The sequence below is a fragment of the Heloderma suspectum genome, chromosome 14 (assembly GCF_057233095.1).
Source record: "Heloderma suspectum isolate Gila_16-S chromosome 14, 16-S_ref, whole genome shotgun sequence".
Lineage (NCBI taxonomy): Eukaryota > Metazoa > Chordata > Lepidosauria > Squamata > Helodermatidae > Heloderma > Heloderma suspectum.
In genome coordinates this window covers 611,002-627,131 of record NC_139471.1, presented here as the reverse complement: position 1 = coordinate 627,131, position 16,130 = coordinate 611,002, and the positions used below count along the sequence as shown (strand labels likewise).

Below are 16,130 nucleotides of genomic sequence, written 5' to 3'. Positions count from 1 at the left end.
ATCCATTTCAAAGGCAGGAGCTCAAAATGCACCCCCCCCCCCGGAAGGCAGCCCCAGTGCAAGTCAGGCGAGGGCTCCTTTGAGCTTGGCCCAACTCAAACGGGAACCCCCAGCCTCCCCTCCTTCCAGCCACAGATATTCAGGCCGGGGTGTAAGCCCTATTGTGAGGCCCCTCTGAAGGAGGGCTCCTCACTCAAGGAGGACCTGGAGAGGCCTCCCCCCTCAAGCCAAGCCTCAGGGGAGAGCTGCCCATGTCGGGGGACCTCGAGGCAACGATCGGGGGCCCTCTGGGGAGGCAGCCATAGTACCTACCCCTCGTGACACCCTGAGCCCCCTGCCAGACTCGGAGACAGATGCTGAGTGGCCCCCTGGCCCCGAAGAGCAGTGGTGCCTAAAGGGGCAGGCTCAGAGAGCTACCAGATGCAGAAGAGCCTCCCTGAGGAACACGGACTTCTTGTGTGTAAAGGTATGCTCATGATCACGGCTCTCCTTGAGAGGAGGTGGCTCTGAGGGGCTGCAGCTGTGCTCTGGGTGGGGCTCGGAAGGCTCAGTCTGGGAAACCTTCAGTGCTAGGCACAGAGGGCTGGAACAATAGCTGAGGACCAGTTCCCAGGCACTGGCCTTGTGCTTCCCCTGCGTTCTTTGCTCTCCTCTGCACCTTGGACTGCCTACTGGCCCTGGCTGATGTTCTGTAGCTCTACCCCTGCCCTGCTGCAGGAAGGACACCCACGACCTCTGGCTGCAGTTGATGCTCCACCTAGCTGAGGGGAAGTGTCACCCAGCCGCAGTGGCTGAACAGTGTCCTTTATGTCCCTGGGCCACGGGCCGCTCCATCAGAGTGCCCTGTCAAGGAGCCCCACCAACACCCCCTCAAGGGTTTTCATAGGGTCTGCTGGAGCCCTCCAGTCCACCCGATTTGCTTTGGGGGCAGCAAGAGCAGAACAGACCCCCAGGTCTGAAGGGCTTAGATGTCCCTGCAGCAAAAAGCAAACAGCCATGCAAAGGGGACGGGGTGCCGGCCCTCCCGCCAGTCCAGGCAGACGCAGACAGTAGCTCATCTCCTCAGGACTCTGCTGGAGCCCCAGACCACAGGGCCAGTTGCTCCAGCCTGTCTCGCATTCCTTCTTCCTGCTTCATCTGAACAGCTGTCTTGAAAAGGATGCGAAGAATCTGCACAAGGTTCCAAGGAAAAGATATTAGTCCCAAGGAAGGGGAAAAGCAGGAGGCTTGTAAGAAAGTTGCTTTCTTTTTAAAAAAAAAGCATAATAAGAGAGAGGGAACAGTTGGCCAGGCGGCTTGCCATCCTCACTCTGTGCTGTGGGGTTGCAGCACCTCTGTACACAGTGCTGGGCAGAAGGCAGGTCAGGATCTCTGGGCCATTTGCAGGAGATTCGCAATGTTTTCTGACTCCAGTTACTTAACAACATTAGTAACCACAAAAGGTCAGGGGACCCTGGATGGACTGACACAGAGGCCAGCCACTGTCTGTGTCTCAGGGCAAAAGGGTGAGGGTCTCAGCCCTGGGCTCCCAGGAAGACCTGGCCACCCTCTGCCACCCTCTTTGCATGCACACAGAGCTCTGAAGGGGAGACTTTCTGGGGGCCTCAATAGACCGTTTGTTCCCCTGGCCTTTGAGGCAGCCTGCAGCCCCAGAAGAACAGCTGGTGTCAAGTGTCAGCTGTTCACTGTCACACCCACAGCCCTCCAGCACCTGTCTCTGCTGACGTCACCATTAAGCCAACATTTGGGCATTTAAACTTGAATTCCCATTTGCCCCAGCTGTCTTTAGAGCATACGGACCCAAAGGCCACGGCTCGGAGGCTCTGCTGCTGCCTCTCTGCTGTTCGGGAGGTTCTCTTCTCCTCCTCCTTCTCCTTTCAAACTGTCTGTTCCCAGCAGGATTTCTTCTTCCAATGGGCTCCTTAGTTGCCAAGCTCCTTCTGCCAACCCTCAGCAGCCTGGCTTTCCTCCCAACCATCAGCATTGCAGCCAAGCGGCAATTCCACATGGAGGCCATGGTCTACTTCTTCACCATGTTCTTTGTTTCGGTAAGAACCTCAGCTCCACTTCCCATTCTCCCCCTCCCCGCGCGTTCCAGTGACGTTGTCATGACAATTCTCATTAACGGGGGGGGGGGGGAGACTGTGTTTCATCTGTTTACCTTGCATACATTTTAGTTTTGCATGGAAATGTCACGCAGAGGTGGCGCCTCTTCTGTTTCATAGTCTTTTGCCCCCCCATTGCTGACAGCTGCCCGCCCATGCCACTGAGGGTAGCCATTCATCTGGGGAATGCTTCTGCCATAATAAATCTCTTCATCTATAAAGGTGGCACAAGGCTTTTTCTTTTTGCTGCAACAAACTAATATGGCCACCCTGAGGACAATGGACACTGTGCCCAGTCCCATGTCCAGTTCAGTGGGAGCTCATCACTAGAGTCGCTAATGTGAAAAGCCGGTGTGAGGGCCCCCAAGATGAGAGTTGACAGAAAAATCCTTTACCCAGAAGAAAAAAGCCATAAAAGCCATCCTTCTATGGAATTGAATTTGGTGAAACAAGCAAGAGGCAAAATGACCATGAACAACAAGAACTTTGTGATCAATAAAGGGCTGATACCTGAAGGTTTGGTTTGCAACCTATGAAAAAGGTGGGCAGGGAGGCAGATGGGATGCTGATGGACTGACGCATAAGCTTAAGTTGTCATTCATTTGAGTAGGGTGTGCACAGAGGAAAAATCCCTGTGTTTGTACACAAAGGATTAATTTTAATCAGTGATGCTGTGCACCTTTGATTAAAACATGGTTAATTAATTTCTGGCGGTTACTGTGATTCTGCGGTGTTCCTGTCATAGGGAATGAACTGAAAATGGCCAAGAACCATTTCCCTCCAGCAAAGAATAGCCTTTTTTTCTTCCCAAGCTATACATTCTCTTGGCTTTTCAAAATGGCACCTAAACTGAAGTCATTGTGATATGCAAATTGATTTAATCAAATACTTAATACCTTGAAAAGAAGATGACTACGTAAGTACCTAAAAATTACACAAGCAGCTGGCAGCCTGCTTATGAAGAGAAAAACCCAAGGAAACAGCCAGATGTCTGATAGAGGCCTTTACTCTCCATCTGTATTTGAACATCAACCACTTCAGTGTTTAACATCTTATGTAGTTTTGCAGTGATGCAAAGATGTGGGGTGCTGTTGCCCTTGTGTCCTGCTTGTGGGCTTCCAGCCGACAGCTGGTTGGCCAGCATGTGAACAGAACGCTGGACTGGATGGATCTAGCATCAGGGCTCTCCTTGTGTCCTCAGAGATACTCAGCGCTTGAGAGTGTCCGAAGCACCACATATACAGTATCCTCCTGCCGTCTTACAGCATCCTTGCACGATGTTGTTCCCATATTCCAGATGGGAAGGTGGCGGCTGAGAGCGAGCGTCACGTGTACGGCCACCCGGCGAGGGTGTGTACAGCTGCGCCAGGACTGGAGTCTCAGGCTTCCCGATTCGAAGCGCCGCCTCTTTGCTTTCAGGGCTTCACCACATGTGTCACTTATCTCCGTGATTTCATATTTCACGCTGACTAGGCCCTTTAGGAAATTTGCTATCAGTTCCATCTGGGCCTTCAGGGGTTATAAAAACAAACAGAAGTTAGGGTGGGGAGAAAGAAGGAGAGAGAGAGAGAGAGAGAGAGAGAGAGAGAGAGAGAGAGACAGCTGCTTCGGGTCCTTCAGCCAGGCCCCATTGCTCCTGCTGCCAGACACCCAGGGGCAGCCAGCCCCAGCGCTGCCGCTGCAACGCTCCTACGGTTCTGCTGCTGCTGTTCCCCAGCAGGAAATTCTTCAGACCAGTGGAAGCACATGGGCCGCCTCAGACAAGGGCTCCAGTGGCGGCCAGAAACATCTGCTGTCATGCACACTCCACTTCTCTCCTTCCCAGATTGCTCTGTTCAACTCAAGCCATGGGACTGGCATAGCAAATACAACCCAGGATGGCCACACCTGTAGGAGGGGGATGGAGGACAAACTGCTCTTGGCCAGCCTGGGTTTACACAGGTGTGTTTGGTGCTTGATGGCTGCAACAGCAAATGAAGATCTGCAGGTGTGAAATGGGCACCGGTCATAGTATTGATACAGCACAAAAAGTACACCAGGTCCCTGCGCACAAGGAGCTTACCTTCTAAAAATGATCCCTCAAAAGAGATCTCCGTGGAAGTCAGTGCATGAAGGACTGCCACACATCATCTTTGTTGAACGGGGGCATCGGACCGTGAGCTCCCTGGGGCAGGAACCTCTCTTTTTTGCTCATGTTAAGCAGCTCTTGCCACTCATGGAATCGCAAATAAGATGTGTACCTAAATGCCTAGTGGTGGAGGTCTGTTCCTAATGTTTTTCCTCCAGTGGGATGCTCATTCCCAGACTGCAATGGGGAGGTACATTGTGGTGCTAAGTTTGTTTACTTGGCTGGATCAGAGCATAAATATTGACAGCAGTGGGCAAGACAACAGAGGGTGTGAAGGCACTGGTAACACACGAGGAAATGGACCATTTCAAGAATTGCCTTTATCTTATTCAGTACATTTGCTTATTGCCCCAAAATCAGTGCAAGTGCCTTTGAAGCCTCAAATGGCATGGGGCCAGGATAGTGGACGGATCGCCTATTCCTGTATCACCAAGATCACCCTTAGGTGACTGCATCTTCTCAGCTGCGATGGCTACCAATGATTGGGCCTTCTCAGTAGAAGCACCATGATGCAGGAATTCCCACTCTTGTGGCTTTAGCTGGAGCCACATCGGACATCCTTTAGGTACCAGATAAAAATGTCGGTTCCCCCACCCTATTAAGGGTTCTTGGGCCATTTTTCTACCTCCTGTTGAAGTGACCACAGCTGTTTTCAAAATGTTGTTTGAAACTGTGTTTGTTTGATCTTTGTTTTTAAAAAGCAAACAATCATTGCTTTATCTTTTAGCTGCCTTAAGAACTTTTATTGAAAGGTGGGATGAAAATGTTCCAACTAAATCAGTAAAAATGAGGGAATGTTGAAGAGTGTGTGAGAAAACATAGTGCCCCTTTAAGAAGCCCTCTCCTCAAGAGCAAACAGCAGGGAAGGAGTCACAGGAGCCCTTCTCACCCAGGACAATAAGGCATTGATACGTGGCTACCAATTTATTTCCTAACTCAGTTCATAGTGCTGGTTTTCATCTTCTGAACAACTTAAATGGCTGGGGAACAAAGTGTCCTAAGATTCCCCGCCACCCTCCTGAGCCTGCCCATGTCTTACTTGCAGTGGCACAGGGACAGAGCTCCAGGGAAGTGGCCAGGGTCAGGACCAAGAGCAAGATCAATAGGCAGCCCCAAGCCCTAACACGGGGTGGAGCGGGTGGGTCTCTAGAGACGAGCTGGTCAGCAGTGAAATACAAGGCAGTACCTGACAGCCGGTGCACAGCGATCATTCCAGCCCACTGTGCTGAGAACAGGGGGCTTTTCCGCCTGAGCCTTCAAACCCCCACCTGGAGCCATGAGCATTGCCTGTGGAATGGTCTACTCATTAGCACAGCCTTGATCACAAATATACCACTCAGTGAATGGGCCTTTTCTGTGGTGGCACCAAGACAGTGGAACACCCGGACAAAGGCCATTTGCCTGGCACATCACTGCTCGCCTTTCAGCTGGAAACTGACTTGCCTCTTCCAGAGGGCTCTTGAAACATGATCCTATCTTTTACTTTGGCTGATCCCTGTTTGCATCCTTGAATGTATTTTAATGGACAGGCTGGACAGAAATCCTGGGCTTCGATAACTGATTCAGATAAACCAAACACTATTTCCTCACAGATGTACCATGCGTGCGATGGCCCCGGTCTGTCCATCCTTTGCTTCATGCAATATGACATCCTGGAGTACTTCAGCATCTTTGGGACGGCTTTGTCCATGTGGGTGTCACTGATGGGTAAGAACAAGTCTTCCTTTGGGATGGGCACTAAGCCTCTGGCGCTGTATTGGGGAGGATAGGACCATGTCTGGAGCGGAGGAAAGCCAGCAAAATCGCAGGCAGAATAAAGAGAGGTTTCCAGAAGAGTCACCTCAAATCACAGGGGGCCTTGGCCACTCTCTGGCTTGCATTCCTCTACACAGCACAGTGTGTGCACGGATAATGCTATGTGAGAAATGATGCTGTTGTTGCTGAGGGCAAGCCCTTTGGATGGCTTGTGTGGGTGCGAGGCAAAGGAGGGCGTGAAACTGCCTCCCATCTTTTGCATGGGGAGGGAGAGCTTTGAGGGTGGGGGGGAAGCTCCCTGGCGCTCTTCTCTGTGCTGCTAGCTGCCATCCTGGCAGACTGTGTGCACGTGTGAGGGCATGTGGAAGACTGTGTGTGTCCGTGTGCGTGTGCAGCCCCTGGCCCCCAACCAACACCACCCACGGATGTGGCCCTGGGGCACCTACCAGAACGGCATCTGTGGGAACTGTGTTGATTCCAGGTTAGTCCACACACAGTTCCCACTGAGTTCCACAAGAAATGCTACGATGATTGGTTAGGGCTGGGGTGCATCTGTTTGTTATATGGACCCTCAAAGCAGTCCGTAACCGATCTATTTGAAAAGGTTAATTCAGCAGGCATGCAGTGGGAATTAAAACTGGATGTTGTTATTCCTTAGTCCCCCCAAATGTAAGAAACAATGTGATCTGAGGACACCGAAGGTGTGGTGTCCAGGACGTGGATGAAACTTCTCCCCTTGTCGCTTGCAAAGTGTTGGATATACTCATGTGCGAATGCAGCCTGTTGTGGGCTCCTTTCCCAGGACTGCAAGTCCAAGACAGCCATGCCGCAGCTGTTGCAGGCTAGAAACACACTGAGCCCACCGGGAACCATAACTTCGATCACAGATTACCCCATCCTCTCCTCAACAGCAGCCTCCAATAACTCAGAGCCTCCTTGACGAAGTGTGAGTTTGCAGACCGTAAGCAGGTGCCTGATTCCAAAAATCAACCTTGGCCCAGTCTTAAGCCAAATTTAAAAACATCTTAGGACAATCAAAAGAACCAGAGGTAGAAGAATGAGAGGAGAAACTCTCCTTAATGTGCATTTAACTCAGAATTTAATTAATACGTTCCTTTGCAACTAGACCAGAGGTTCCCAAACTTTGTTATCATGAGCTCCTCTAAGACCAGGAAAAGCCCAGTGTTTTGAGCTTCTTGAATGATAATTAGGCTTATGTATACACCAAAAACCCAGTTTAAACGTCATACCTCTTAACCAAGGAACCCTTGAAACTGTGATGATAATGCTTGGCGTTCAAAATTATACCATACTTCACCTCCATGACTTCCATTCCTCAGCCCTGGCAGAGTTCGATGAACCAAAACGATCCACCTTTGTGATGTTTGGCGTGCTCACCATTGCTGTCAGGATCTACCATGATCGATGGGGATATGGTGTCTACTCCGGACCAATTGGGACGGCTGTTCTCACGATCACTGTGAAATGGGTAAGGCCCCCGTTCTGTTCACCTTGTATAAACAAGCGATGTCACAGTCAAGGCCGTCTCGAGTGGAGCCCAGGGAGCGTGGCAGCACCAAGGTGAACCACTCCTTCCCAGCGTGAGTGCCTGCTGGCAGGGGGTGTGCTCCTCCCAGGCCCCCTCTCCTCCCTCCCTCAAAGGCCTCCCTGGGGATGAATGACACTCCGTGACATTGCACCCTCTGCAGGGGCGCTCCTGGGGGTGGGAGGGAGAAATCAGGCCTCGGACAGCTGCGGAGAGCGGCAGCATCATGGCTAACCAGTAGCAGCAGCAGAACAGTAATGCCAGCAAAAGAAAGAGGGCGGTTTAGCCCCCAGCCCCAGTTCAAACGGAAAGCTCTTACCAGAGAACGTTTTGTTCAGCTCTAGGTTTTGGACATTTAGTTTGGGCAAAAGCCCAAAGGTTTGAACAATACCCCTGGGGTGGGTGGAAGAGTTCACCCTCCCCCCGTGGGTTTCATTTACAAACGGCTGTTGTGAATACACCACACTGGCTGTTGAGAGCCAGTGTGGTGTAGTGGCAAGAGTGTTGGACTAGGAGCTGGGAGATCCGGGCTCTAGTCCCCACTCGACCATGGAAGCTCACTGGGTGACTTTGGGCCAGTCACACACTCTCAGCCCAACCCACCTCACAGGGTTGTTGTTGTGAGGATAAAATGGAGAGGAGGAGGATAATGTAAGCCGCCTTGGGCTCCTTGCAAGAGGAAAAAAGGCGGGGTATAAATGCAATAAATAATAATAATAATAATGAATAGAAACCCATCTGATCTCTGTCTCCTCTTGACTCTTTCCAGTTGCAAAAGATGAAAGAGAAAAAAGGGCTCTATCCAGACAAGAGCGTCTACACACAGCAAATTGGGCCTGGCTTCTGCTTTGGGGCCCTGGCTTTGATGCTGAGGTTCTTTTTTGAGGTATGCTTTTCAATAAAGATGTAAAACATGAGCGCCATCCCCCTGCTGGATGCGAGCACAAGTCCAGCACTCTGTTTCCAGAAGGGACCAGCCAGGTGCCTCCAACCTGGGCTCAGTGTTTTGGTGGTGGATCATGTCGTGCTAGGTTAGTAAAGTGATTTGGGGGGTCGGGAGGCCTTGAGGATCAGGGTGTGGTGTGAGTAGCAGAAGGGGGAGGGGCCGGAGAGAGATGGGGCTGCTATAAAGGTGATGATGACAGGCAGGTGTGGGGGGGGGGAGTGGTGGAGAGCTCTGCACCATCTTCTCTTTCACCCAGCCTTAATAACTCTGGGTGCATTGCTGCCATGCCTGCGGGTGTGGTCATGAATGCCAGGTCAGCAAGTGAGCACCTCTGGTCTTCTGCTGGGAGAGCAGACTGCCCTTGGATCACGGAGACCTGCTTGGATGAAGAGAGATTCCTCGTCCTCCTCCTCCTCCTCCTCCTTATCCGTGAATGTGTCTGATTAAGCCATCTAAGCCCCCAGCCATCCTCACCAGTCCACAGAGGCGTGACGCTGTGTGCAAAGAAGGGCTGACTTGCTTTTGCCTGTCCTGAACTCACGGCATGTCGGCTTCTAGTCACATGAGGGAGGGGCGGTGGGAGAAAATCCCCCTCCTTTGCTGTCTTTTTTCACTAGACCCACTGTGGCCTTACCTTGTGGGAAGGTGCTTCAGCCAGTGAAGCCAAGACAGGGCACCCCAGCCCGGTGGTGGCTGAGAGCCTCGGAGGCCCATCTCTGCCCAAACAGGGATTGGAGCTCAGGCACTTTTCCTCAAGCATCATCCAAATGCCTTTGTGGTGGATAAGCCGTTTGTTTGTTTGAGGCACCTCTACTCTGGCCTTCAACAAATTCTCGGGCGGCTTACACAGTCAAAACACAACAAACCATTAAAATGCAACACCACATATTAAAACTACACAATCAACAGTGGCATTAAATCATAGATCAGACTGAATGAAAAAGAATGAATTATAATGCCTTTACTTTGTAGAAATCAAAAAGTCTTGGCCCGGTACTGAAGTGACATGAAGGGGGGCACCAGGCCTGCCACAGTTGGTTTGCCACCACCAAAAGGGCCCATTCACCCGTGGGCACCCACAGCACCTTCGATGGCAGGCATGAGCACAGGGGCAGAATCGGAGACGGAGGTCTTAGGAGACAGGGAGGTGCACGTTGAGACCGGTCCCCTGGTCCCAAACTGGGGCAGAGGGCTTTGAAATTCAAACGAGTGCTGTGAGAACTGGACCCAGCAATGGGGGCTGAGGGTCCTTCCCGACAGAGGGTGGCTCCGAGCACCAGCAGTCCAAAGGCCTTGCACAGCTGTTCTGCCTTCTCCTCCTTAATGTATTTTCTGCATTAAGGGAAAAGGCAGAAGAAGCAGTAAGAAAATGCGGGAGGGTCCTGAGGAGAAGACCCCATAAACATCCGTGAATGAGGCAGGGTCCTGGCATCATACCAGCCTCACTGGGAAGCACCCTGAGAGCCAGAGGGGTAGCTGACAAAGCAGCTCCAGCACAACTGGGCCACAACTCCCAGAACCAGTTAACTGCCCTCCAGCCCTCTCTCTGTTTCTCTGAGATGCGCACACACTCACCCCTTTCCAGAGGCCACGAAGCACGCATGCATTTCCAGAATGGAAGGTGGCAATGAACAGTTTAAAAAATGGCCAGTACAGGCCTTACCTGTGCATGTGCTGAGCTCTCTCCTTCCCTCTGCTGTGCAGGCCTTGGAAGCAAACCTCAGAGATCCCTGAGGATCATTTTTCAAAGCAGGGAATAATTGCACATTCTAGCAGAACATAGAAATGCCATTTAGCGCAACCTCCAGCTCTCCTTCCCAGCCTCCTGCTGTGTGCACATGTCCCCATCCCCTCCTGTGGGGAAACCAAAGGCTTTATTCAGGAGCCACAGAATATGCTGTTTGAATTGTGCAGCGATTATATTTGTGCTTTTCTTCCTTTGCTAAAAGAGGGTGTTGCAACCCTCTGCATCGCACACACAAGACACAAGAGAAGCTTCCTTTTGCCTCAGCATGCATCGCTGAGGATGCCCCGGGAGGTTGCGTCTTGCTGGGCCCCCTCGCCCTTTGGCAGGGATGCCCTCAAGTCTGCCAGACAAAGGATGCCAGTGGCTGGAGATCCGGGGATGGGCCAGTGAGCCCAGCGCAGCTTTTCCAGCAGCTGCCCCTTACAAGGGAGTCAGCCCACTGAGCTCTGTAGGATCTGCTCCTGAGTATGCAGGTTTAGGGTTAGGCTGTAAAGTGCTGGCATGCAGGCCATGAAGGCAGAGGCCTGCACCTGGTCCCCTGCGCCTGCTCCTCAGAGGTATGCTCTGAGTTCAGCTTCATGCAGTTTTGATTAGCTCTGGTGGCAGCTACTGAGCGACTCCTGTGCAGTGCAAAGGGCAGCCCAGGAGAATTCCAGGGCAAGAGGGAGAGAACGGGGTAAGACTGGGACAGCAGGTGCAGTCGCAGCCTAAGCCAGAGGGAGTCCTCCCAATGAGCGCAGATCCTGCGAAGGCAGAGGAGACTTTGGCCTTCCACGGATGGGTTCAGCTGCCTTCTTCCACTCTTCTGTTGCCACTTTTTTCTGTTCTGTTCTCTTAATCTCCACTGATACGGTATCATTTCAGAGTTTGGTAAACTGCTTTGGGAGGTCATATACCAAAAGCGATATACAAATGTATAAAAATAAATCCACTTTGTGTCGATGAAGGTAAAGGAAAGGCTTCAATCTGCCCCTCTGGATTACCTGGCCATATCAGGACTGTCCGCGGGACAGTCGGTCATTTTGAGAATTCTGGCCTGGCACTCAAGTGGCTTCAGGTTGCCACCTTGCCAGGTTCTCTCTCCATCCTTCCCAGGTTCTCTCCCTAAGTTGGCAGAACTGCAACATGCAGCACTGTTGAGGAACCATTTGCTTCGCAATTTGCACATGCTCAGGGGCACTTCACCCTGTTTGAAAAACTCCTTTCTCCCATCAAGGAAAAGGAACTCTGCAGCCCGAGGTGGCAGCATTTCTGCCAATGAGAAAGCAGCCACCCTGTTCTAAAAGAATTTCAGCCCATGGGTGCACATGGGGGATGAGCCAGTGCCTCCCGCATGCCTGGGTGGGTGCGGCGTTGCTGGTCAGAAGCAGCTGAATGAATAAGCCAGTTTGGGAGCTGACCTCCACGGAGCACAGACACTCTCCCCTGGCAAGAGATGAGTCAAAACCAGAACACATTCTCTGTCCCAGCAAACCGTCCGATTCTTGGATGAACCCCTGCAGTCCTTAGCAGCCTCGAAGCAATGATACCATTTTAGGGAAGAGGTTCGGAGACGTCTCGCAAGGAGGCCTGGCCCAAACTGTTTTGCAGCTGAGTCACTGGATGTGCCAGGGAGTCTGCACATGGCTGCGGTCCTCCTCAGCCACAGGCCTCACGCTGCCTTAATGCCGCTCCACCCCACAGCTCAGAGGGGAAGATCCCACCCTGCCCATGCCCCGTTTGCCACTCCCCTCCCTGTCAGCATGGGCCTGGTTCTTTCCAGGAATACATCGCCAAACCATGGACAGGAGAGCGGGGGGAGCAGACCCCTCCCTGTGTGACCAGAGCCGTTGGCACAGTCCATATGAACAAATGGACCCGGCTTGGTGCTGCAGGGAAAGCCTTTGCCTTGATACAGCGAGGGCTGCAGGCACACCTACGCAGCTGCCAGAACTGTACCTGTCATGCTGCCCTGCCTGAGTGAAGCCATGCGGGCTGGCCCCAAGGCTGGGCCCCACCATGGGCCCCTGCTATGACCCCCTGAGGGAGGGGTCTGCCCACTCCATTTGCCTGAGGGGGGCTGCCCCACAGCAGCAGGGAGGGGGCAGGCATCGAACACTGCCCCTCAGCAGACGACTTGACCCCACTCCCAAACATATGTTTTTTGTACTCTCTTTTGCCTAGTAGACACGTTTTTGCAAACACTTTTCCTTACTGCAGTGTGTTTTTGTACATTATTTTTAATAATATACAAATGTTTGTGTGCACTTTCCCCTAATACGTGCATCTTTGTACACATTTTTAAACTGCAGAATTGCATTGCTAAAACTTGGAAATTGGCAAATCATGAAGTCTGACAGCGTATTGGTTCAGGGAGTGCAGATTAGGTCAGTCTACAATAAAAAGCGAAGCAAATGACTCCTCCTCTGCCCCCCATCACTGGAGACTCTCTCTGTAGACATTCACACCCAATGCTCTTTCTTGTTCCAGGACTGGGATTACACCTACGTCCACAGCTTCTACCACTGTGCCTTGGCCATGTCTCTCGTCCTCCTGCTGCCCAAAGTGAACAAGAAGGCAGGCAACGGGGGGGCTCCAGCCAAGCTGGACTGCTCAACACTCTGCTGCTGCTGCGTTTGAGGAGGGCGGAAGGGTGGGAGGAGTGGCGGGAGGGCATTGCCACGGACGGAGAGCCTGCAGACCGGAGTCTCCTCACCTCCACATTGCATCTTTTGCCCAGGCCTGCACCATCTGTGTGTCCAGCCCAGCTGACTGCAGCTGTTTCAGTCACGTCTGGTGACCCATCCAGGGGCTCCAACCGCTTCCTGTGTAGACCGGCAAAAATGGGCTGGAGAGGCTCAGACAGGCAGGGCAGGTCAAAACTGGTGCCGGTCTGTGTGAGTCCCCTTCTAGGGCTTAATCCACACATCCCTGGAGTGGACCAAGAGCTGCTTCTCATGGCACTGTCCTTGACCATCCCTGCAAATTCTGCAAAGCCAAGCCGCCTTGCTTGGCTAACCCACAGAGCTCCCGCGGGGATGGCTGTAGGCCAGAACACAATGATGCCATTTGCATCGCTCTACAGCCACTGCCAGAGCAGCACGGGACAAGACCATGGCTCACATGATTATGATTCTTCAGGAAGGCAGTTCTGGCCACCGTGACCTATGGCTGAATCAGCTCCCTTTTAGATTACTGTAATGCCCTCTAAGCGGGGCTGCCCTCAGAAAGTGTTTGGAAACTACAGCAAGTGCAAAATGCGGCAGCTAGACATTTTCTGTAGCACACTTTGGAGACTACAGTACACCGGTCCTGTACTCACTACACTGGCTTCTGGTTTGTTTCTGGTCACAATTCAAGGTGCTGGCTTTGACCTACAAAGCTCTAAACAGTTTGGGGCCAGGATACCTGAAGGCTGCCTGTCTGTAATTTACAGTTGGCATTTGAGGCTCTGCAGCACATCCCAGCACCTAGAGAAGCTCTGCTGGTGGGCACTCAGGACAGGGTCTGTTCAGTAGCAGCATCCCAAACGTGGAACTCCCTCCTGAGGGAGGTGAGGTTGGGTCGCTCATTACGATGTTTCCGATGGCCAGTAAAGACTGCTGCATTCCGTCGCGCTTTGAATGCTGCTTGGTGTTTGATATTGCTTTCTAATGATGATTTTAATTGTAGTTCTCAGATTAGGTTTTATTTATGGTTGTGCTCCTGTGTTTATTGTTTTATGATGTGAAGTTTTTGGTAGCATTTTTATTGTACATTGCTGCCTGTGATTCATAAATTAATTAAATAAGTCAATCAAAGGTAGCACCAGCCACCCTGGAAATACAGGGAATTGTGCATGACTCCTCCCTCCCTCCCTCCCTCCCTTCGCTGTGTGGCCTTTCCACCCTCTCTGGGTATGAATGGACAGGCAGGGCAGAAGGGGGCAAGAGCCCCCCAGTGCCATGGAGGGCATCAGCAGCTGACCTGTAGCGGCCCACCCATTCCCATGTGACTGGAGACACAGGCAACAGGTGTGAGCAGCTTCCGCAGGGTCCTTTCCACAGGTTGCCTCAGGGCTGGTGGACTGCACCCCACAGATTCCAACAGACTCTGCTTCCAAACAAACAGACAAGTTTTATGTAAACAAAGACTCCTCTACAAAGTTCTGGCAGGCTGTGGCCACTTTCTCCTCAGGCCAGAAGCAGTGGGCGCTGCTTTAATTACCTCCCGGTTCCTCCCAGGAAGTCCAACCTATTCAGGCAGAATCCAGCAGTTTTCTTATATTGTTCCAACACAGGCCACAGTGGCTCATTCGTATTTGCTGGGTGAACATGTAAATGTCATAAGATGAGATTAACCCAAGCCAATGCTGCTGCTGCGCCTCAAAGGAGAGCGAAAAGCCCAGTGCATGGTAAAAAGAGGTCTGGGTGTCAGAGGCGATGCTGCAGGCCACACAGGAAGCCTGCGTGGGCCAGATGGCACGTGCAGCCACCAGCTCCCTTCCCCCGCTCCAGGCCAATAACTCAGAAGATGACGTGGGTTGCTGTCCCAGAATAACTGACATTTCCAATATTTTCCACTCTAGAATGGTGGTTCTTGGTTTATGCCCTTCTTCTTGGGACAGAATAATTTGGTTACCTGTATACAATAACCATGAAGGAGTTTTCTTTCTGTTTGTAAAGAGAGAGAGCCAGAGCAGAGTCTGTATTTTTGTTATTTCCTATTCTATTTATGCCTCCTCACCAATAAAAGTGTTTATTTAATGTATAGATTTATGGAAACAATGGCGCAATAAATCCCTTCAGTGCATGCAGCTCAATTCATGCTGTAGATCCCGGTATATCACAGTTGCCCATGACATCATGATTTAGATGTTTATACAGTGCAGGAAAGTTGCTGCCCGTCTTGTGGCTGGAACCAGAGAGAATTTTTCTGACTAAATAAGGCAAAGCCAACAGATAGCTGTTCAGAAGGGGATAGATTTCATAACGAAGGAGGGGAAAAACACATTGATCAAAAGAGGGATTCCCCTCCCTTTCCTTTCTTAAATAGAGAAGAACACAGAAATCATATCTAGCATAAGGGGTGACAGGCTGATATTTGGGTGTTTGGGTCTTTCCAAATAATGGGTTGGATACAGACTTAGTCATACTTACAGTAGACCCATTGCTATGTTTTTAGTGTGTGCACTCTAAATATGACCATGTCTGGATCCAACTCAGTAACTTTATAAGGCAATAAACCTAGGGTTTTGCAAAGATTTTAGCAGCTTCAAAAATCCATTCAACACTGTTTGGGAAAATGTTTGCTGATTTGTTTAAATTGCCCTCATTTGCCTTCAGGGCTGTCATCATCTAACCAAATCTTTTGGGTCATGGAGCGTATGAAATGACATTAATAAACAGGGTGTTTTTTTGAGCATATGCAGATCACTTTTCTTTTGCTTCATCCAGCCCTACTGCCATGCACCCTATCTGGAATTAGAGGGCAGAAATTGCAGACCAAAAGGAATGGCAGTTGTGCAGGGGCTCAACCCCACCAATCTCTCTCCTGTTAGAAATGAAGCTCTGTGTAAACAGGTCTGAATTGAAAGAGGTGCTTGCTTGATTCGGACTTTCTGCTTCAATGCCTTCCTCGGGCACATTCCCTGCTTCTCAGGGCTGGTGCTAACACTGGATGCTTTGTGCTGTCCACCTGCTCACCCCAAACCTTCAGCAGGTGTGCACTCACACAGGGCCTTGTTCACGTCACATTCATGGAAAATTTAATAGGCAAAGAAAGACACTCCTGAACGGGGCAGCCTGGATCCCTGCAACATCCCAACTTAAACAGACTGTTTAGTGTTGCCGAAGTGGACGATTTATTTATCCTGTCTGGGAAGAAAGCCAGGGCTGTATGTCATGGACAATTAGAGCAGGATGTCCACCAATATTCAATGAAAG

General features: G+C 51.2%; 1 protein-coding gene across 1 annotated transcript; it reads left to right on the top strand.

Moving 5' to 3' along the window:
* The first annotated feature begins 1,913 nt into the window (after positions 1-1,913).
* Positions 1,914-12,846, top strand: MYMK (myomaker, myoblast fusion factor). Its single transcript, XM_084821448.1, has 5 exons — positions 1,914-2,048; positions 5,826-5,940; positions 7,329-7,477; positions 8,304-8,420; positions 12,697-12,846. The coding sequence occupies exons 1-5, from the start codon at positions 1,914-1,916 to the stop codon at positions 12,844-12,846; spliced, it is 666 nt and encodes a 221-aa protein (XP_084677574.1).
* Positions 12,847-16,130: the final 3,284 nt, after the last annotated feature.

Excerpts from the sequence above, each read along its gene's own strand:
- MYMK (XM_084821448.1), top strand. The coding sequence starts at position 1,914 with ATGGGCTCCTTAGTTGCCAAGCTCCTTCTGCCAACCCTCAGCAGCCTG. Across the intron at positions 5,941-7,328 it reads CATGTGGGTGTCACTGATGG|CCCTGGCAGAGTTCGATGAA; the intron begins GTAAGAACAAGT and ends TCCATTCCTCAG. Across the intron at positions 7,478-8,303 it reads TCACGATCACTGTGAAATGG|TTGCAAAAGATGAAAGAGAA; the intron begins GTAAGGCCCCCG and ends GACTCTTTCCAG.